General features: G+C 38.5%; 1 protein-coding gene across 1 annotated transcript in view; it reads right to left on the reverse strand.

Moving 5' to 3' along the window:
- Nucleotides 1–23,925, reverse strand: part of FGF10 (fibroblast growth factor 10) — a 59,772-nt gene extending 35,847 nt beyond the window's left edge. The window contains exon 1 of the mRNA XM_063180264.1: nucleotides 23,248–23,925. Coding sequence (XP_063036334.1) covers nucleotides 23,248–23,584 — 337 coding nt within the window. The 5' untranslated portion in view covers nucleotides 23,585–23,925. The remainder of the gene's footprint in view (nucleotides 1–23,247) is intronic.
- Between the last annotated feature and the right edge of the window lie 617 nt (nucleotides 23,926–24,542).

The raw sequence follows: 24,542 nt of genomic DNA on the forward strand, positions 1-24,542 counted from the left end.
TGCTGCAGTATCATCTCAACTAAATGTTCCTCCTATATATATATATATATATATATATATATATATATATATATATATATATATATATATATATATGAAAAGAGCTATCAAAGCATTTTGATGAACTTGAGTGTCTGTTGCATACAATGCAAATATTTTAGTAGCAATGAAACATTGTCCAGCTGTCTCTTCTAAGCTTTCAATCCGGTTTAGCAGGAAGCCAAGTGGTCCTAGGCTGCTACATAAATTTGGTGACATCTGAAAGAAGTGGTGTGCTCAGTTGGACAGACTGGTTTTGCATGGGAATATGTCGCATTAGGAAAGTTATAAAGCAGCTGGAGATTTAATACAGAATCTGTGATGGATAAAATCCAGGGCTACTGGCTGTGCTACTGACTGCCCTTACTCACACCATCTCTATTCAAGCAACACATGCAACATATTAACAATGCAATAATTAGTACACATTCCTGTCTGCTACTTAAAACTTCACTCCCAGATGCTGCTTTGGTCTGATCTCAGTTTTATTACCTTTGATGATTCTCTGCACTTCATAATACCAGACTCCATTGCTATTCATTAGACTCAACAGTGGTTAGGCAGACACTAGCTGAAGCCAGGTTTCTAACAGAAATGCCCCTGCTTTTATTTCATGTGGCTAACTTCTGCAAATTACTGTAAACCCTTCCTCCAAATTCCCTGCAATATATGTTCATGCATATGTGTTTCTGGGCAAAACAACTGCAGCCAGGAGAACAAAACCAGGCAGCTAGATAACATAAATTACATTAAAAAAACAACCAAAAAACAAATCAAAACAAAACCAAACTGAAATGAAAATCAAACCAACCAAAAAACACCCTCACCCAATCCAGAAAAATTTAAAATACCCCTTATTTTGCAGTTACCCACCTTGTGTAAAGTATCTTACACCCTCCTCTTCCCTTTTCAATTATCTTGGTTTCTGTCTACTGGTAACACTGCAAGGCACCTAATGCCCTCCTACAGCTGGGCAGTAAGACCCGGTCATCTTTATGAATACTTCTGCTAAGCAAATGTTCATGATCTATATGGCAGTGATGATATTTTTGTTTAAGGTATTAAGGTATGCACATTAACACTGATAAAGACAATGTCACTGATAATTGACACTGACTCTGATAATGTCATGTCAGTTGGACATGACATTATCACTAGATACCCTAAGGGTTAGTTTCTAGCATCAAAGATTTTAAACTTTCAATTTAAAATAAATATGAAGGAAAAGATTTCATACAAATGTAAACTGTCAAGGTTTGGCTTAGATTGATCAAAAAATGATACTTTAAAACCTTACCAACCTCTTTGCTTATTGCTGTAGCAAAATATGCTGTGTTAAAGGGGAAAAACCTAATTACCTAGTTCACAACAATTGGAAATATTCCCAGTAAAGCCAGAAATTTTGAGGCTTAGCAGATGTTGACTTTAATGAACATTCTGGGACTGAGTTGTTGCAAGTGTTTATATAAGTCATTCAAAAAGGAACAGGGCTGGAATTTTTGTCTGCATGGAAATCTTTTTAACATTTTTATTCAGTAAATCCCAAACTAGAAAACAAATGCCCAGAAGAAAGAGTAGTATATGTCTTGACTGACAGCACAAACCCTTTGAAAGTGCTAATGTTGATTTCCAGACAACTTTATTTCAATCTAGCTTAAGTAGATTACATTTTCAAATTTTGACTGACTTTCTTTTTGCCTCAGAAAGCGTCTAAATTCACTTTCAGTTTTGTGTTATATTGTTAACCACAATTTCAATCTTTTCCTAGTTTTTCCTGATGTGTATTTTACAAGAGTGTCGTCTCTCACTGCACAATGAACATGAATATAAGAATGGTGCAATGGTCAAACTTCTGTTACCTATGATGAGAAATTTTTCAACATGGACATTTCACGTAATTTTCTGTTTCCAGATATGTTTTACACTTCTCTACTTGCTGATGGGATGGAATGGAATAAACAAACAAAACCAACAAGCTACTCAAATTCTTTGGATCAGACAATGACTAATTAGGTGTTAGTGTCCATGAAGTGTGTCAAACCAAACAAGGGACGACCGGAGCCTGTTTGCCACACTCTTAAACCTACTTATGAAACATATAACTGGTCATCTTGATAATGGAAAAATAAACAACAAACAACTCAAAAAAGTTGGGGTGTGCAGATTTTGTTCAACTGAAAGTGCTTGGGCAGCTCACAAAGAAAACAAGGCTGATCCTGCAAACTCCCTCATCCACATGATATTCAAAGTCAAGAAAATTATCCAACTGACCGCAACAGGGTTTTGAGATAAAGAATGAGATCCTTAAAACTGTACATGTACTCAAAAAAAAAAAAAAATGGAGAATGCTGTACTCACTTTGAGAATCAAGACCTCATCTGACATAAGATAATAAGGTGTGCAATATCCCATAGGCCATCTTCAAGAACTGAATACTTAATTCTCCTTTATTGGCTTGCATTGTGAGTTATAAGATATTTCCTCCAGTATGTGGTTGTGGAACTAGCAACATCTAACATGTCCGAAATAGATATTATTTACACACGCTTTTATGCAGAATAAAAACTCCTCTTTAGACTGTTTTATTTCAAAGCAAGCACTTGCTGCGTTGTCCTCTTAGCAAAAACTAGTGCCACAATGCAGTTAATTGCTATTTACAGGCATTACTATACCAACAACCTAGTTGGTTTCAATTAATATGAAATAGAATTCAACTTTCCTTCCACCCAATGTCCTAAAAAAATTGAATATAAACTTAATTTAACAGCACTCTGCCAAAATTTAATAATTTCATTAACTGGACTACCTAACAGTCTTTCGTTACACAACATACTAAATTATATAAACATAATTTTTGGCATATGTGTATTTTAATTCAAAACCAGAGCTGGACAGCACAATGCAACAATTGGCAAATCACAGTCTTATCTTGGCTTTTGTAGTAATTGTGTCCAAACAAAAGTAGACATTTACTGGCAACAGCAAACAGCAGAACTCATGTATTTTTCTTTTCAAAATTCACAGTATCATGTTGGCATTTGTTATACATTTCTAAGCACATTTTGACAGCTAAAAATGTCCCACATCATACCTCACCATAATGGCTGTTTTACATTATATTTTTGTATCTAATCCACTTAGAAAAATGATGATCCAATTATTTTTGGTACAAAAGAAAGTATTCCTTAGAAATTCTGGTAATTAAATCTAGCAACCTGGAGAATTCCTTGAGTGTCCTAGGATTTTTTTTTTTGTGATCTCATATAGGCAAATTCAAGACAGCTCCTATGTAAGCAGTGTCCAAGTTGCTTCAAGCGTACGAGCCATATCAAACAGATTTAAAAGATTATTGTGCTGCTGCTCTGAAGAAGCAGGAATGAGGTGAGACAGAAGTGAATTGCCACACTTTGAGCTCACTGGCTGACCTTCCAACCCTTCCTCAACTTGTTCCTGCACACTCCAAAGCATAAAACTGCCTCCTCTCTCTTCAAAAACAGTAAAGAAAATGGTGTTGGAATGTAAGAAAACATTATACCAAGAGATAAAGGGAAGCAGCCACTTGCCCTTTCGTTTCTTTGTTTTGCATAGGAGATAACTGATTTCACTGGAGTTTGGTCTGAAATCTTAAATGAGACATGATTGTCCTAAGGACTGCATTTGTTTGAAAACCTTATGCCTTCTGGTTTTTAACCTAACACCTACATGGATTCCACTAAAAAGAGAGGAATGATTTATCAGGATGTTTGCACTGCACTCTTGACAACACTTCTGTTTAAACAGCTTTAGTATTTTCCCCAAAAACTTAGCATTCAGCTCAACAGAGAAAAAATTCTTAAACTTGAAATATATGCCTACAGAACCTCAAAAGTTCTTGACAAGTACAATATATGCATGTGTTCTACCAAATTTACTACAAGGTTTTATTTAAAAAAAGAAAGATTAAGTACTTTAAAATAAAAATGAAGGATTGGAAAAGGACTGTTTGGCTGTTAAGTGTTGGTAGGACAGGTAGGAATCTTTTTGCTTATATATATGAAAGAAATATCACACAGAGGCTATGCAGCTGACTTACAAATTTATTTCTATGCATAAATGGGTCATGCAAGATGTACAAGCATGTATGAAAACTTTGAAATGCAAGTGCAGGGGCTGGGCAAATGCAGCACTCTTGCTTTGCTAATGATAGCTTCTCCCAGATTGTTTATGTAGTGTGCTGAGAGTGTCAACTGATGTGGAGAGTACTGGAAACTTTCAGGCGTAATTAACCTCTGCAGCCTCTTAATGTAGTTTCACCTATAATCCACGGGTCCATATCAGAGAAGAGCAAAGAGTTTGTTCAGGCCCAATTGAAACATTTCACAGAGAAGTGACTGATTAAAGCCAGACATACAGACAGCAAAAAAAAAGCAAAACAGGAAAAAAAGAAAAGTAAAAAAAAAAAAAAGAGGGGAAAAAAAAAGGAAGTAAAAAAAAAGAAAGTCATGTGGTGCCCATTATCTCCATATATCAGCTGCAACAGTCCACACTTCTTCTGTGACATCCTGATGCATCAGGGGTGGACTAAGAATAGCTTTGGCTGATATATCCATCTTAGAATGACAGGAACAGGTGAAATTATACCCAAAGGCTTCAGGAAATACAGCTTTTTGTCACAATATGGAAAAAAATCACAATTGTCAAGGTTTTCTTCTGTACCTTCATCAACACAGAAGCAAGAGACCTGTATTATGGCATACGCAAACACAAAACCCCACAAAGCACACTTTCATAAATATAAATCTGTTTTTACCATAAAAAAATATACAAATTCATGAAAATTTATCCTGGTTGCTCAGCTTGCACTATATCCAGAAAAAAAAAGTAGTTGTCTTGCTTGTCCTGAAAAAATGTCAGGGAAAGCAATGCTATGGCTTGGGGAGGAGAAAACAAGCATATTTCCTAATGTTTATACTGAATCCATTCACTTAGCAGGAGGAATGAAGTAAAGGAGGAGCTCTGCCTGTTCCCTTCCACATGTGGAACAGAGAAGGAATGACCTATGGGGAGGTTTCTGCAAGAAAATCAGCAGTTCTGTGTGCAGTGTTAAGCCATAATGGGTATGTGCTGCAATTCTCTAGTATTTCTAATTCAACAGGCCCCAGTGACAGAAGCTACCAAGCTGGAAATGTCTCCTATTTCAGCCATAGAGGCATCAGTGCCTTGAGCCTCAAGTATTGACTTAGACATTTCATAAACTGTGAAACTTCTTGCCTGGACCAAGAACTTGGACACAGGCCTGTGCAAAACACAACATAGTCATTCTCTGCCTTTAGCATCATGTCAGCAAAGAGCCTGATTATTTTGGCAAAGAATACTACAACTGTCTTCTGAGCATTTATTTTTTTTCTTCAATTCTTTTCCTTTTTTGAATTAGTAAGCTGTACATGGAATTTTTATAACCAAACATTATTTCATTTGAAAATATCACTAAATTAATTTCATTTCCCCATCGAAGTAATGGGCTTCAAACAAATTTGCAATTCAACTTTCTAAACATTATGATAAAATCAGTTTTTTATACTTCTAAAAGAAACAGAGAAACATCTTGTCAAACTTATGATAGTGAAAAAGAAAATTAAATTGGACAGTTTTCATGACATATTTCTAACTAATTCCCAGAAAATGTCATCCTTCATCTAAGCAGACATTACTTTGTACTTTGATTTTGTAAGAAAATCTTTCTCAATATTTCTTATTCACTCTATTTGGAAAAAGCTTTGGCATTTCAACATATTTAAGAAAGTAGAGAAAATAAGTTTTTTTGGTGAAACACCCATTAACTAACATTATCCTTTCAAATTTCATGTGGCTTTACATGCAGATCAATGAGATTTACATTTCTGACACTACAAAATCAATATCTTAAATTCACTTTTGTCTATATCACTCATTTGTCTGCATCACTGCATTCCAACCATCACTCTTGACAGGGTACTTCAACCTTTTCAACACTTTGCACTGTCAAATACACTGAGAACCAGGCCTAGGCCACACTTTGTTAACTAATGGGAGAGAAAACAGCCATTGCCAAGTGCCAGAAATGAGGTCTGTTTCAAGGCTCACTAGCTTTGGTAACCTGGGCATTCTTCTTTTAGGTCTTGGACATGGTGCACAGATCTAGTTTAAGGCCAGGCACCTAAAAGCAGTTCTTGAAAGTCAGGAAATGAAAGCATTACCTCACAAGAAAAGAACATGTCCAAACAGATCCAAGCCGATCACTAAGAAATACTTCAAATTAAACTGCCCCCCAGAAAAGGTATTATACATAGGACTGGAAAACAAGAAATCTATGTTTTTAGGGTGTGATATAGTAATTAAAATCCCCAACAAGACACATAACTCATTATCCTGTGTGAATGTCGCTACCTTGCTTTGCATTCAGAGCTAATGGAAGATCACAGAATAACAGAATGTTCTGAGCTGGAAGGGACCCACAGAGATCATCAAGTCTAACTGTTAAGTGAATGACCCATACAGGAATTGAACTCATAATATAATGTTATTAGCACCATGCCCTGACCCACAGAGTTAATCTCAGGGGCAAGACAGTGGGCTGTGTTTTAACACACTGTTCTCTGCTTAGCAATGAACTTAGCACATCAAATTTAGCAGAAGAAAAGAAAAAGGGGAGAATACAACTGCCTCCTACATGTGCATTGTGTAGTAAACTGTACAAAACAAAAATTTTGGGTCAGTTAAGGATACTACTTGGCTGAAATAGCTTAAAGAGCAGCTCTGATTATCATGATATCATAGAATCATTAGGATTGGGAAAGATCTCCCACGTCATTGAGTCCAGCATTTGACTGAACACCTTGTCAACTAAACTGTAGCACTAAGTGCTATGTCCAATTCTTTCTTGAACACTTCTAGGAATGGTGAATCCACCTCCTCCTTGGGCAGCCCATTCCAATGTTTAACTGACATTTCAGAGAAGAAATTCCTCCTGATATCCTACCTTAACTCCCCCTGGTGTAGGTTGAGGCCATTTCCTCTTGTCCTGTTGACAGCATTTTGGTTGAAAGTCAGAACTATTTGTAGCCCTTCTAATGTGGAACAGCCAAAAAATATGGTGAGCAAACCTATTTGGAGTTGACTGAACTTGTTCAAGTTCTGAACAGACTTATATAATGAACACTGATGATAACAGGAGCTGTTGTTAAGATTCCCAGGAGGTTTTCTTTGGTCCTCCTTTTCTGTAATTTGACAGATTTTTAATTAACAGACACACACTTATACATAAGTATAACAAATGCCTGTGCCAAGGATGTTCCTGGAACAGAGCTCCCCAATCATCATAAATCACAGAGCAATGCTGTTTCCTTCCTGATCCTGGGGCACAAGGCCTGCCAGGCTACTTTGGAGTGATCCACCAAAGGCTGATGTTACAAGAAGTCAGGGAAAGATAAGTAAACACTGGTTTTTCATATGGTAAGTTTACTGGCTACCTATTACATGGCTTTACAGAACTTCCCTATTCCAGACCAGGAGCCACAAACCACTTCCCACATACTCACAGCTCCCAAGCTGCCACAGACACATGTTTGTCAGTGGGAGAGGCCATTTTGTGAATGACACATTTTGGAAATATGGTAAAGTTATCATTGCTGCCAGGCATAGGCTGCTGTTCCACAGAACCTGCCTGCTGGAATTATCCTGTAAGAATGGTTCCAATATGGTTTTGCCTTTGAAATTTATGGAGATAATGAGAAGACAGAGTTTCTACAGTAGTTGAAAGGAACAAAAAAATGAGGAGTTTTTTGTAGGAATTCAGAGAGCTCCTACCTCCTCCTCATTGCATCTTGCAGCACAATAAATTATTTTTTAATTTCCTTTTCCTCTTTATCCCACAACTGACCTTTTCCTTTGGCTATTTCAGCCTTCTGCAAAGCTGACATCTGCAACCTCTTCCAGGACTGGCACAGCTCATGAAATCAACTAGTATTTACTCCTGGACTAGGTTCTAAGGTGGTATTTTAAGGTGTTGAAAGGGTACTCTTGATAGAAATTGAAATCACAGTGGGAATAAATTGACTACTTTACATTGCCAATTTCAGAGATATACTAGAAAAACATAACTGAAATCCTGAGACTCTGGACTGGGTCAAAACACCATCCTCTCTCTCCAGAGAGTAAATGATTTTGGTAATTTTATTTCAAATATCACTCAATTTTTAATACTCTCTTTACTTTTTCCCCCCCCTTTTTAAAACATCTCTTAAACCCTTTTGAATCATGCCTAAAGGAAAAAAACTATACCAGCCACTCTTATGCTATTTCCCAGATGGAGCTTAGCTGCTCTCCAAACACTCCAATATATTCTTACTTTATGGAACAAAATTCAGAATGGCTGAAATCTTTTATTTATGCCAGTAAAGCTAAGATGTGTGATTTTGCTTGGGGGAAGATTTGAAATGCTAACATGAGCTGGGGAGATTTAGTAACCTCCAGTTGAGGAGTCAGAACACCTTGCTAGAGGGCTTCTCCTCTACTCACTTCTGGTAAGGATTCCCTGATTGCAATAGTTTCTTTTCAGACTTGCTTCTCCTGCCCTTCAGTAATCAATTCTCCTTGATTCCTGGGTGAATATCTTTTCTTCTATGAAATCTCTCCTAAACATTAGCTTATTCATACAAGCTTAACAGTATGAAAATGAGGCAAATAAAACTATGAATTTAGACCCTGTATGCAAAATCTTCTGGTTTTCAGACTGTGTAATTTCAAAAAGACAGACTCTCTACAGATGGTATCTGTAGTGAATACATTAACAGAACTTTAAACATTTATCTTTCCTGATAAAACAAACTCAGCTCCCAAACTCTTCCAAGAGATACCTTATGGGTTACACACAGCTCCTAACTTTGCTCATTAAGAACACCCCATTATCAAACATTGACAACTTTCTTTACTCCACTGAGGGACACTTTTACCAAGAGACAGCACTTTCCAAAACCACCGTATTTCAACAGAATTGTCTATTGTCTCTAATTGATCACTTTTGTAGACTTTTCCTCTGTTTTCTATATCCTAAATAAGATAAATTATCTTTAAATTTGTCATCTAGTCTGTCATACATACACATTTATGTTGGAGAAACATTCTGCTATAAAAATTGAACAGTATTACCCTTTATCCTCCTATTCCCCTATCTATTAAGAATAAGAACATCACCCTTGTATTGTGAACACAAAATAATGAAGAGAGTAGAATCATCAGTCTATGGTTTTACAGTGGAATAAGCTTGAGTAAAGACAAAAGAGTGAAAATCCTGATCTTTAAACTCTCTACCTCAGTCCTTGTCTCCAAAGAAGAGGAAAATATCACAGCCATGTTTCAAGTTTGGATTAAGGAACGACTATATAGATGAAAAATTCTAACATTGGATAGCGGATCTAGAACATATTACTAGATTTTCTGTAACGTATGAGAATTTAACTACTTGTTACAATCGGTTTTGCTGCAACTCAACACACTTTCAGCTACTATTTATCGAAAGTAACCATGGAATTATTGTTCTGAACATCACTTCAATAAAACAGTCTGTAAGCCCAACATAGGACTCTGTAATACTGTCTCTTGCTAAAGAACTCTTACCCAGTTGAAAAGTTCACCTTACCATATCAGTTATTTTTGTTTAGAATATATTAACTTTTTGTTCCTAATGGAAGCCAGTTAGAAAAATGAGGGTGAGAGGTTAAACATACATCTGGTCCCCCTATTTAACATAGAGGTTTATCTTTTGCATGTTGCTGATGATAATTTAGAAGGGAGGGGGGCACAAAGGAAAAGCACATTTGTATATTTTTCTGTTATGAAAACGGCTGCTTCCATTTTTCATTTGACATATGAAATAGCTCTGCCATAAAAGCTTGTGCTTTTCAGCTTTGTGTTTAATTGCTGGAGCCAAGAAAAGGAGGTGAAGAAATAAGACAGATTTTACTTTTGCTAGTAGGACGTAGTCGGCTATAGCAAGCATGGCTCTCATTATGCTTAAGTGAATTAGTCTGTTTCCTTTAAAAAAAAGGAGGGGGGTAAAAAAGGAGAGATTAACAAGCCACCAAGGACCTGCTGTAAGACTTTGACACTTTTAGTGGCTTGTGACAAATGACTTGTGAGTATTAGCTCTCCTTCAGAATCAGAAAACAAATCTACCATTTGGATAAGGAATGCAAAAAAAAAAAAAAAAAAAAAAGGCAAAAAGGCAACAGCAAAAAACTCTGCTACAAGGTCATGCTGACTAGGACTCATTACCAGTGGAAAAAGACAGCTGAAGAACAGGTAAGTTCTTTAACTGACTAAACTCTGAAATTACTTTTGGATGTCTAGAAATCTCTAATATTTGTCATCCTTTTCTAGGTAAAAAATATGTTACAGTCCTTCAGAAGTTATTAATATCTTCATATATTGCAACAATGGCTCGTATTTCTACTTATTCTCAAGAGGTGTTTTGGGCCTGGGATTAGGTTAGAGGCTCTTCTCTGGACTCATTCCAAGAGCTAAATATTTTTCTCAAGCTGGGACAAAATATAAGTGTGCTCTTCAGTTAGGCCTCTACAGATTCCTTGGAAGCATTATCTTATGTGCTACGTTATCTGCACTGTCCTGCAATCTACCCTTGAATTATCAGTATATCTGAAAAGGGAATTTTGCATCCAGAACTTCTGTAGTTCAGCACACAAACCACATCTATAAATGAAGAGCTTATATATACATACTGACTCTTTGGAAAGCAGAAACATTCTGAAACCTTCATGAAAAAATATTTAGTTGAAAACCCAACACTGAGAGTACTAACAAATGCCTGACTGAGTTGATTCAAACACTAAAATTACATTCCCTTCCCCATTATGGATTTAATGAAGTCTCATCTATAACTTTTAGTATAAAGTACAAGGTAATAGAAAGAATCCATATTTTTCTCTACTGGTGTTTTGTCTTATCATTAGATACTTTTTGAATATGTATTGCTGTGTGAGCACATGTACATATATCTCACATATGTTACTCCTGTTTAAAAAATTCTGAACTGTGATTAAGGTTTGGAGGTCCCTGGATAAGAGACCTGACTCCACTTCCCCCAGTGGCAGCTTTTTATAGCATTATTGAACTTAATAGTTCAGACAGCACTAAAGTTCTTAATGAATATAAGCATTGTGTTTTTCTTTTTTAAAAAAATTCATTTTGGGTGAAAGAGTTACTGTAATTCAGTTGGTATTGAAAAGCTCTATCAGTCTTTATTATGTCCCTAGTATAGTTGGAAACAAAAAGGTTTTGTATTGCTGATCTTAATGGTCTACTCTGTACATGTATAAAATAAACAAAACCAGAAAGAGTTCTACAGAAAAATTAATATAGATATTTTACAAGAATGTTTGTCTCTAAATATTCATCTTTGCAAAATGTTTCCTGTTTCATAAGGAGAATCAGCTGGAAGCAGAGTCCACAAACGCATGTGTGGCAGAACGAAAGGAATAAAGCAAGCATGGTGAATTTTGAGCAAATCTGGATAATGCTTTGAGGAATTATTTGGTGTGTGGTCTGAGGCAAGAAGCCACAGAGAGGCGGAAGTTAATCTTATGTACTCCCCAGCTGCAGATATGTCTTTTTGAGAGCTGACTGCAGCAGGAGAAACTGAAGAAATGACCAAGAGACCAGATTAATTCCACATGAGCCAAGTGTCAGCCTCATTATAAGTGTTTTCACTAAAGTTGAAAAGGCTTTAACTTGGATGGCTGTCATTTCAAAGCAAAGTTGTGACATGTAGAAGTAATTGTAATAAATTAAACTGAAAGAATAATGTCTGTGACACTAAAGGGGAAGTATCAATAATTTAAAAAATGGTATAAAATAAATAAAACCCAAACAAATAATTCCAGTAGCTTAACTCCAATAGATTGACAGCATTTCAGGAAAATTAAGGCACTTCCAAAAGTACATAATACATTAATAGAATAAATATTAGGAGGATGTCATGCTCAAATTTCATTTGCTGATAGGCCTGACAGTAAAGGGAGTCAAATAACAATTATATTTTAACATGGAAATTATACAGTTCCTTGAGCTGAAACAACATAAGGTTCATATCTTCAAAGCAAAAGAAATTTTAACATTGCTTGTGATCACAACGCTCATACCAGATCCATAACCAGCATAACCAGATCCAGTTTTATAGGACAGATCCAATGTCTGCCTCCACTCATGCTATTTGGTTAGGGGATCTTTCTAACATTGACTTTTGTTTTGTGCTGTGCAAGAAATCTGTGGGTAATCTTGACATAATGCTTGCAAAAGGGGTAATATCGTAAATTTTTTTTTTTAACTTGAGAGTTTTTTTCTGTTGAAAGACAAAAATACCTTAATTAAGGTACACAGACAGTTAACAGATTTAACAGACAATTCTGTTAATTCTTAACAGAATTAAGAAGTAGCCTATTCTTCCCTGCTCTATCAGATGACATTACCCTCTGGTAATCATCCTCAGTTTTTGGGTTTTTTCCTGGCACTTGTCATGGTGTTATTGGTATATTTCACAGATAATTGCCTTTCATAACACCCTTGCTTGTGTAGGAAGTATTGCTAACTTCATTTTATAAGTAGCAAAGAGCCAAGGAGAAATAAGACTCAAATATTCTCAGAAATTTTGAGGTACAATGGATAACCAGCATATAAGACCTAATATTCCCCAATAGTTTATGGAATTCCTTATACTCAAATCTTAATTCCTGCAGACTATCCTCATGCCAAATTTTCCAGTCTTCTATCCTCTCTCTTTAAGCAGATTCCTACTCTGTGCTACTTGACAATCCCCATGAGGAGGACCATTAGGATTCCCTCATCTTCCTTTATCCCCTCAGTATTTCCACAGCACATGGTGAAGGACAATCATTCCCATAATCCTACATCATTACTCCAGTCTGTACCTGCTTCAGTCTTGTATTGAGACAAAAATCCACCGTAGTCATTAAGAATCTTTCTAAAGTTCAAATAACCTGCAAGCTCTTCTATAAAGAAAGTTGGTATTGGACCTTTTCTTTCCTTTCAGACAACTGCACAGCTGCTCTGTGAGGTATTTCATTCAGATGAAAAGCATTTTCTCATCCACTGCCCTATAGCAAGGTATTTTATACCCTGCATTTACTGACAGTAATCTTTCTGTCCATAGAGTGTTCTTAAAATGTTTTTAGTATGCCAGTGCATTCACTCTTGTAGTTTCTTAATATACAGTAATCACCAGATTTTAAACAATCAGCAGCCGCTGATCTTGACTGGTTTATGTCATATGAGAAAAGGAAGTACCAAGGAAAAACTAATATAGAATTGCTACATAGTTTAAATGCCACGGCAGGTACAGGCTGGGTTCCAATTGCCACTCCTCAGGTTATTCAGACACAGAAAGCTGTGAATGAAATGGACTGTTCATAGCACCTTGAGCACTATTTTCTTTTTAGCCTTGTCCCCCTTTCCCTGTCCAGCAGTATCTCCCACAGTATGTCATCAATAGGAAACATCATTATTCCCAGGGTAGATGGAATTACCAGTCTGCATGATCTCAGCATCTCCTCCCATCATTCTTTCCCCAGGAGCAGGGTTCCTGACAAACCAAAATCCAAGAAAAAAAGCAAAACTTCTTATATTGAATCTACCTTTAAGCCTCAGAAAGGGCAGAACCTGCACCTCCCAGTGCTTGCCCTACTGAATTTTCTATTAGCTGCTTAAGTGGTAGAAACAACTCATTGGACTAAGAAGTGAGTCTTGCTTATGTGTGCTCAGGGCTGTTTGGAAGCAAAGGTAATACTGCTTTATGAATAAAAGCTATCATACATGACTTTAAATGTCACTGTTCATAATAACTGGACTTGCACATGTGATTTCATCAGCATCTTCACTTCTAGGAAGCTGAAACAATCATAATTTCCTTCCACATCTTACATTCTACTCACTTTCTAAGCTATTTGTGTCAGAACCACATGAAGTGAAAATTTAAAGAGCTTGCAATGGTTTGTAGGTCAGAATGCCCAGTGAAACTAGGTATGTCATAATTTTCTGCTCCAGTTTACATATGGTGGTGCCTTAACTCAGCTCTTCAGCCAAAGTATGAACTGCTGACCCAGCTACTAAAACAGTAGCACCAAAACTACACATGAATCTTAAACGGGAGGTTATATTTTCAGCATCTGAAGAGGCAGAGCAACCAGGCCTAGACAGAGAAGCAGACAAACAGAAAGCAACCCCACCTTGGCTGATGAGGTTAGCTCTAGACTCTTCTTCTGTGTCTTTTCATGTTGCCATTAGTTTTGCAGTTACAGATCCTCAGTGAGCACAGAATTTCTGTGTTGCAGTTATTAGCACTAGTGTTTTGACAAGGGAAAGGTGTCCTGTCATCAGAATGTGAACCACATGCACCACTCTGCTTCCTCTGAGACAGGGCAGAGGGGCAGAGTCATGAGCCCAGGTTACAGTTCAGGGGAAGGTTTTCATTAGCTTGTCTCCAAGGGAAATGTGCCACAGGTACTAAGATAATTCATGAGGATAAGAGAGGTACTTCCAGATCAACTTCCAGATTGCCCTGTGAAGGATCAGAAGTTGGACACAACAGTCATTGTGGGACCCTTCTGACTTGGGATATTATACAGCTCTACAGCTTTATGACAGGGTTTATATTTTTGTTGTTTACATTCAGGAAAAAACAGAGAAAAAAGAAGTATCTGGGAAATAAATGAGAAAAAAATTTGTTGTGTTGAAATTAAAAGACCGCCTCAGAGAACATTGGAAGCTTTAGCATCTCCTAAAATGTCATAATAAAATTGTGAGAAGAAGACACTAAACACCAGTCTTATAAAATATTAATTGTGTTAAATGCAGTCATCTCCTATTCCATTCCAGAGCACATATTTTCCCTTGCTCACTGCAGCAACAAACTTGTAACTATGTATCTGCTTCAAATCCTAATGATAAGCTTGCAAAATATGACATATTTGATAACACACCACCAACCAAAACACTGTACTCCACTCTATTCCTTGCTCCAAAAGTCAAACCACTTAGAATTCTAGGGTAACTTGATGTCCTTCAGGTATATGTTTCTCTTAACAAATATAGCTTGTAGTATTATCATACTGAAAAAATTAAGAAAAACCAACCAACTAAAACCCCACTTTTTTTTTTCTTTAATGCATAGCGTGTAGCTCTTTCAAATGGTTTATTACTTTCAAGGGGCAATTCACCTACCCTTCTTCTTGCAAGTAGTTGATACTGAATTTGATATTAGGAATAAAGTAGGTTATTAATCTTCTCAAAGAGGATAAAATGAAGAAGAAAACCCTAGAACAGCTGCCAAATAGTATCTAATATCTACAGAACAGGGTCAGAGAAGACACAATTAAATTGGGAGTGGAACGTTCATATCCTAACACCAAGCACACACTTTTATAGAAATTCAAAAGGCACCTTAATGTCTTCATAGTTTCAGTCTGTGACAAACAGATGTTACAGTGAGATCAGACAGAACAACACAACATCACTGGCAGTTCACAGCTGCCAAAAGGGGTTAGCCATGCTCCCTCTCTCCCCACTTCTCTCCCACTCATGACACATGCTGCCCCCATTTCTTTCTTGTCATCCTTTCTAGTACTGATCTGGTACTTGTCACACATCCCACCCACTTCCTCTAATGCGGGCACAATATCATTGATTTATACCCAGTCTCCACTTAGCACTGTGCCTTAATTCCAATTAAATAACATCCTGAATGATTCCAAAATGCTTCAGCATTCCCTCCCCAACTCCCACACATACTGACTACAGCTGCACAGCTGTGTGTCAGGAACCTAAAAGAAAACTTACATTTCATTTATTTATATGAAATGTTTGAACCTCTAATATCAGTGGCAGAATAAAGAAGAGTAAAGAGACTCCTCACAATTTCCCCACCCCCCTCAACCCCCTCATTTTCACTTCTGCTCCCCACATAGGAAGACGAGTCAGGAATGGCAAAAAACAACTATGTCCTTCACATAAGTTTTCCACCACGAAAGGAGCAGGCATCATATTTCTTTCCTAAATCAAGGTTTATGAAAGATCTGATCTTCTTCTTTATTTTTATATAACATTCATGATCATTCATATTCCTACTATCCATAACCTTTTCCTCTCTTTGACAATACCAAAAATTATGGAAGAGGGAAAAAGAAAAGGAATAAAACTGTTTGGTGTAGTTTCAACATTTCCTTTTTTCTTGAAAGTCAGCTTCGATGTGCGTGAAAATTCCTCTTTAACTGTAGAAGATATACACTCTGACAGATTATTTAGAGGTAAATGTGAAAGGGGACAGGCTAATAATTCTTTAGGCTAACTATAAAATAGGGGAATGCTTTACAGCTGACATTGTGAGTATATCAACCCAGTAATTGGATGCACGTGTTAGTAGCAGTAAAAAGGCACTGTCCAGTTGTCCACCTTACATGGGAATCTACTTTGAGCATATTCTTTGATTTACTGTTGCAATTAGAACTGAATGTTCAAAGAAAGAACACAAGTGACCTAATTTAAAAACAGTGCCTTTAAAGCCACTTTTTAGTATGAGACTTGGCTTACTTGTAACCATTTCTTTCCCCTGCAACTTCTATTTGTTGCACTGTACACATGAAGCACCAAAATAAATTTTAATAATCTGCCCAATTAATGAATTAATTTTTTAATATTCATTCAGTGATTAAAGATTTAGCCACTTCCTTCTGACTCCTATCCTTGAAGATTTTAATTCTCTTCATAAACACAGCGAGCTTTCCCAGGCTGACTTTTCAAAACTTCATGAAACACTGTTTCCTGTCTCCTTTTTACTATGTTGTAACCAACAGAGATGTTTTACAAGAAATTGGCGCAAGAACCAGAAGCAATTAGGGGAGCTAGGGAAGGATCCCTCTAGTTAACAGAACTAATGTTGGAAGCACCATTAACTACTTTTCCCTGTTAAAGCATCTGCGCAATGAAAGGATGTAAGATAGCAAAATATCACATAAAAATAAATTGTCAAAGAAGGAAAACTTGTTTGACAGGTACACACAGTTAGACTAGTGACACTAATACACCTACCAACTGAGAAACAAACATGTGCTAAGACTAACTAAACTGGTCCTCCATTTCTTATCTGGTAGTTCGGTATACATAGCCCAAAATGAGCAAGGGTTACTTTTTCATGCAGCCTTATCATGCTGACATTGGTTGGCAATACTGATAAACAAAATATTTGTGATGTTCCAAGTGACAAAGAGGTCATTAGATGATATACCCCAGAATATTAGGATAAAGTAGTTCAGTGATATATACCACTGCAAGCAGTAGTAGCAAGCATTTAAATGAGGAAGCTGAAATTTCAACCTGGTACTAGCTTGAGGAAAAAGAGACTGTAAGAACTTGATTCAAAAAGCTCTCCATTGAATAGAAAACAATGTTTTGTCAAGGCATATCAATGTCAAGAAGGGAGTATATAAGAAATCCCAAACCCACCAAGTCATTTCTCTGCTTTGTTGACACTATCATCCCAAATACTAAGCCTAGAAATAGAAGCACAACATTATTTACATATACTTTTTTTTTCCTATGTAGAATCTTTCTTGTGGAATTAGATTACTTTCTCATAGGAAAAATCAGCAGTCCACCTCAAATGAGTTGTTGCTCTATGTTCGTACAGGTACCTGCGATTTTTAACTTAAGACACGGTTTAACAAGATACGCACATAGAAAAGTTTTCTTTTTTTTTTACATGAAAGGCTCTGCAATAAATGAAAACTCCCCTATTGCAGGATCTGATCTGACTCTCATTTGAAGTGAAAAGGCCCCTATTCACACACACAGTTCAAAGACATCTGAAAGTCATCTTAAAATGCCTTATTTCAAAACAGAGGATCTTATCCTATGAGTGAATGCATCCAAGATGTTTCAGAAGTGTAAGCACATTCTATACTGCTCACTCAGCTAATGCCATCTTCAAGGGAAGTTTTGACTGTGCCACTATCTGTGAACCCTCCCATTAAAACAGAAACATGGCATCTATAAACCTGTACGTCCATGTCCCTTATTTTCCTTCTTCTGGGATTTGGGAACAAACTTCCAGTTGCTCCTAACTCTTGGGATTTTTTTTTCCCAAGTGGCTATAAGTTAGATTTATGGAGACAAAAAGACTTCTTACAACTGTGTATTTTGAAAAGATTTATGACAGGGCTACAGTATCAGCATGGAGGGTCCACAAGGCAGGAATGCAGTGAGGGTAACAGGAGAGTGTCATGTAGACATTAAATAGTAGTACAATTCTTTCCACATTCATAAATCCTAAGTGCCTACGGTTTTATACTGCTGGTTATAAATTATATAACTGAGTTCTACAGACTAAAAGCAAAAACCAAACAAAACAAAACAAAACAAAAAAAAAACCAAACCAAAAAACCAAAAAAACCACCCCAAAACCAAAAACAACAACAACAACAAACCTACCCGAAAATGAGAAATCATGTCCTTAAGAACATATACATTTCACAGTAAGGAACCAAGTTTTCAAATTACTTCACTCATTATTATTTCCTATTTTAAGTATTTTGATTAGTAAAGCCATAAAACAGAACTCTTTGGACAGTAAACGAGCAAAACACTAGTCAGTCTTTAGAAAAACAGTGAAAAATTCTCACATTAATTTACAAACACATATGATAAGGAGTCAATAACCCCAAACAGTTAGTTTACAAAATGTTTGGTAAGAAAAAAGCCTATTTTATCAATTATTCTAATCTGCTTGGAGCTTCATAACTGATGTTAAGGTACCTATGGCACTTTATTGTCTTTCCTGCACCAGAGGTATGGTGAAAAAAATGAGTATCAAATGAAGTATACCTAATGAAAACACAATTAATGCTATTTTTTGGCATATAAACCAATCTAGAATACAAATACCTATTTATATGTCACGTATATATGAACACAATTAAAATCCTCATTAGTAATGTTCAGCACTTCTAGTAGTTAAGTGGTTGTTTACAATCTTTTGGGCTAAAGAATGAGGGTCAAAACTTTCTTCTTTCACTCACTATGTGGTTAAGCTTATCCCACGCTAACCAAAGCAAAAGCAAGGACGATCAGGGAATTCAAGAGTTCCTAAAGCTTAGTATAAAAGATAATTGAATACCCAGAAGAAAAGCCCGGAATAGGTTAGCCTGTGGGAAGTAGCTAATTATTTCTTGCTAGCTCCCCTGACATACACTTTCATTCTGCAACAAAGTGCCTTTTTCTTGAAATAGACCACTTGGGTTGCTCAGAAGACAAATAAATAGACTATCTTTGCTTGGAATGGCTTCGCTTGAACTAAATTAGCTTACACAGTTGAGGATGCAGACTCTCGTGGTCCACCTCTTTGAGCAGAGGTGACACCAGGCAGTGGCTGTGCCGCCATCTACTGTAGGTTTTGCATAGCACCGCTTGGTCCAAAGCCCGCAGGGATCCCTCCAGCAATCCTTCCCACTCCTCTCCAGGCTCAGTGACTCGGACTGCACTCCCTGAACGTGCACCTAAGTAAGAGCCTGGTCCTGCAATCTTTGCTCAGGCAGAACGCCCTCCACAGACTGCGGGTCAGCAACAACGGAGTATTTGTTGTTGTTCTTCAACTAATAAGGTCTGTCCTGCAAATTTGAAGTTTGTGTGCCCTATAGTACTGTGAATGGTTACCTCAGAAGACAACTGAAAATTGTATAGCACTGAGACATACACTCAAGTTTTCTTGAACCTGCTTATCATATATCATGTAGCTTTAATGCATGTCAACCATTAATCCCAGAGAGATTCTCTATCTTAATCAAGAGAACTGTCAGTGTGGGAGTCAAGTCAGAATCTGTATACATGCAGTTCCCTCTTAATTTTAATATTTGTCTTAAGATTCTTTTGGTGATCCCAGAGCTCAAGGTATAGTGAAAGCTTTTGTTGTTGCTCTTTGGAGGATTTTTGGATTGTTGGTCCCTCATCTAGTGTGTAAGCCTCCAGAAAACACTACAGCTCTCTTTATTTGTGCTTGTGAAGGGCTCTGTCAAGAACAGGGGCAAGGGACTTCACAGCTGTGGTGCTGTAGGACAAGGTAGTAGTTGTATTTTGAGGATCAACTTCCAGATGTAAGGAAAAATAAAATAAAGTGTCCTACATCTATCTAGTGACAGACACCGCCAGCCATGCCAAGTGCTACAAGTTCTGCCAGTTTTCTGACAGAACAGTCAGGAACCACCTGGTACTCCGCAGGTAGAGAAAGGATGATGGAATAGTTCCAAGCAATCAAGTCGGAAAACAGCTGCCAGAGTAAACTTTAATTTAGTGCACTCTACACAATATTTATAGAGCTAATCCATGAACGCTGTTTGAGCCATTCAAAGGCTGGAGACTAAATTCTGCTTTCTGAATGTTTATTCTGAATTTCTCCAACTGTTCTTCTTACATGACAGTGCTTAATTGGCAGAGAGCCATGAAGGCTGTTGTCTAATTACACAACATATCACGATCTTACAGACCTACTGATAAGGCTTTACTGCAGCATAAACGAATTTTAAACATTAGCATATGAGAAAATTAGCCTCCAAATTAGAATATTTCAGTCTTGTATGTCAATAGTCACTCTTATTTGTTTATAAAAACATGGTTTCGGAGGGAGAAACTAATTTTAGAGATTAAATAGCTTGTAATGTTAAACAGGCTACAATTTAGTGGCCTCTCTGGCTAACCCTATGCAAGGCAGAAATGTATTCACATATAATTACTTATTTCAGACCATGTGAGAGATACCATATCTTTGCATGGAATCAGTCCAGCTGGGGATTACAGCAGTATTATGATAGCACTGCTACACATGATGCTGTGAAAAACATAGATTCAGTGAATTCACTTGCAACATTTTGCTACACAAACAGCCTTGAATAAAGGCACAATAAATATATTTTCAAATAGTCTCAGACTACGTTTTTACAGAAAAGACAATGTCACACTCCATATTTTAATCAGTATGAATCAGCAACAAAGAACTCTGACTTCTGTCAACAGGATGGGAATAGTTTTGAGCTGAAGGATGTTCACTAGGTCTGCTGTTGTGATGAAGTACAGTGGGGAAGCTGCAAGTTTTAAGATGACGGCAGTCCTTTCTTCACTGCATGTAATCTTCAGTGATAGGATGCAATTATGTATAATAAAGGCATTGTTTTGTTTTTATATGAAAAAAACCTACATTCTCCTCTCTTTCAGCAGATACTGCGCAGATGTGGCAGTAACCATGACATCACTGAGAAGGCAATTCTCTTTCTGATGCACTGACTGAAAAACCAGGACACACCGTGCACACCCCCTCCCACAGTCGTGGGGGGTTGTTCTTGCACGTAGCCTGAAAAGGTAGGAACTTGTATTTGTGCATTTCAGTCTATTCTACCTCTTCTTGGCAGGACTTTGCAAAAGTTCAAGCATGTGGGTAAGTTTACTCACCAAGCAATTCTGCTGGCAAAGTGGGACTGCTCAGATCTGTAGCTACTTCCCTATGTACGCTGCTGTCAGAGTGGGCACCTTACAGCCCTTTTTGGCAGCAGTGTGCTATACAGAACGGTTTGCTGTTCTCAGAGATGCATGCAAAGCTTTCAAAAACCCATTTTAGGGGTGCTGTTCTCCTCCAAATCCAAAGGTAATCTAAGAAACACAGTTCTAGGACCTCATTCCATACAAATTCATCAAAGTTAAGCCTCCCTCACAGCTCTGCTTTTTTTAAGAATTTGCCTTTCTATGTAATACAGAAGGGGAGGTGGTAAGATTCAGCTGCTTTGACATCTAAAGCATTTATAAACATTAGAATGTGTGATAAAGCATGAAGTTGCAATGTGGAGCAAGTGAAGGAGCGACACATGATACTCCAACCCTTTTCTCACTGTTTCTAAAGTTATATTACGGTATTTACCAGAAATACAGCTGAATTAACAGTAGTGTCTGTCATATAGCAAGGCAACCTGCTGAAGAATTCCGTATTTTATACATTAGCTAGCAAGGGATCTACTTAATTCGCTTCCAGTTGTTTTAATTTAACAGCAGATTTATTCCCGGGTTTATCTGGATTTATGTAAAACAACAAAGAACCAAAATGTGGTTCTTTACCAGTTGAAGAAAGCCTTAGAGTCTCCTCGAGTTGCCTAACAGAGCTTACTTTCTCAGCATGTTCCTATAGTGGGACATAGTCAGTTAAGATTTATAAGAGAAAGCAATACATTGTGATTTAGTACAGTTCAGTTTGAGACTGCACAGGCAGGAAAACCAAGTAAAGGGTACGTTTCTAGCACTAACAGCCAAAAAATTACATTACCAGAAGCATGCTATTACTAAGCATCTAATTAGTTCTAGAGAAAAGCTCGAAACTTCAGCTATGGGGACCGCCATATGACTTTGGCTCCGAAATAATTTATTAAAAAAAAAAAAAAAAAAAAAAAGAGAGAGAGAGAGAGAGAGAGAGAAAGAAAGAAAGAAAAGGACAATGAAACGCGTGTGAGGTCTGTGGGAAGGCAGCCCCAGATGTTTACAATGGAGCGAGTAGCGGTATAGCGGCGCGGCAGCCCGGGACCGGCGGGGCGCAGCGCGGCACCGCCTCCGCCGCACGGCGGGCGGCAGCGCGGGCGCGCACGGGCTCCGGCTCCGCGGGCAGCCCCGGCGGGAGCCCGGCCCCGGGAATGAACAGCCCTGCTCCGGGAGCGGGCCGCGGGGAGCGGAGCGTGCGGGCAATCGATTAATTGTTCCAAGGCAGCGCTCTCGTCAAGGCGCCCTAATGACAGGGGATAATGATTTTCAGATTCAGGAGACAATGTCCCCCACACACTCCCCGCCACTTCCTTGCAAATCTTTCTAATTTGCTCTTCTGCCTGGCGAAGAAACAAACGGTGCTCAGCGAGGCCATTTGCAAAACAAATGTAACCGGAGCGGTTCGCAGATACGGGCTGTCCGGGAGCGGCGTCCCTGAGGAGCCGAGCCGAGCCCACCCAGCCCTGCCGTGCGCCCCCTCCCCTCCGCGGCGCCACCTCTCCCTCTCCCGTCCCTTCCCTTCCCTGCCCGGCCGGGGCTCGGGCGCTCGGCCCGGGGAGCAGCGGCCCCTGCCCGGCAGCGCGGCGGCAGAGCAGTACTTACTGAACGGGCAGTTCTCCTTCTTGGTGCCGCTGACCTTGCCGTTCTTCTCGATCTTGAGAAAGTACTTGTTGTAAGAATAGAGCTTCCTCTTGCGCACGTCTCCTTGGAGGTGATTGTAGCTCCGCACGTGTCTCCCCGCACTGGAAGGAGAGGAGAAGGACGAGGGGAAGGAGGAGGATGATGAAGAAGAGGAGTTGGTGGCCTCCGGGGACAGCATGTCCTGGCCGAGGTCATGGCAGGTGACAGGCACAGAAGACACCAAGAAGAGCAGCAGCAAGCAGCAACAAGGCAGGTGGGAAAAGGCTGAGGCACCATTTGTCAGTATCCATTTGCACATTGTACTGAAACTCTGGGCGCTGGAAAATGTCTTATCAAATGAAACATACTGGAAGGGTAAAACCTGGTAAAAGGCAAGTGGAGAGACGGTGGTTGCTGCTTCTGGTTAGATTCGTCTGAGCTCTGATCTGGCCTGAAGTAAGTGCACCAACATCCATAACTCAGGGGACAAATCGCCTCAGAAGTTGCTGCCTTTTAATCCTTCGAGTCCTCCCTCAGAAAAAAGAGCTGTTGGTTGTTGGTTTGGTTTTTTGGTTTTTTTTTTTTTTTTTTTTGGGTGGGGGGGTTGCTGTGGTTAATCCTCTTTTCTTTTTCCCTTCCCCACCCCCCCACATGCACACACACTCCCCAACCTGGTTTGAGACTTTCCAGTAGTTATTTTGTTCTCTTCCTCACTCCTTTCTTCACCATCTTAGATGCAGAAAGGTCTGAAAAATAGATGACAGCAAAGTCAATGACAACAACAAAAACAACGACTAAGATAAATAATAGCCAGCGGAAAGGGGTGCCGGAATGGATTTTTCACACATACACCTTTACACACACGCGCACTCACACTTTTTGGCTTTGCACCTTCTTCTGATCCCCACCCTCTTGCCTTTTAGCAAATCCCAAACCAGTTGCACAACTCGTCCTTCTCTCACTGACAACCCCAGAGGAGGAAGTTTCTTTGTTTTGCTTTGAATTCTCCAGAACAGTATTTAAAAAAAAAAAAACCCGAGAGAAAGAGAGAAGGAGAAATCCCAACTTGTCCCCCCGCCCTTCTTTTCCTTTCCTTTCCCTCCCCCTTTGGTTGTAAACAGGTTGGAAGCTGTAGCCTAAATGTCAGCGATTACAAGTCAGAGGTGGGATGTGCCTCTGGTGGTCAGCCCTTATTTGCAGGGGGTCAGGCAGTGGTGGGACATCTGAAACCTTTTTGCAGCTGGAGCGAGCGGTGCCTGCTGCGGAGGCAGCCCCGG

Source organism: Melospiza melodia, chromosome Z (genome assembly GCF_035770615.1).
Source record: "Melospiza melodia melodia isolate bMelMel2 chromosome Z, bMelMel2.pri, whole genome shotgun sequence".
In the NCBI taxonomy this organism is placed as follows: domain Eukaryota; kingdom Metazoa; phylum Chordata; class Aves; order Passeriformes; family Passerellidae; genus Melospiza; species Melospiza melodia.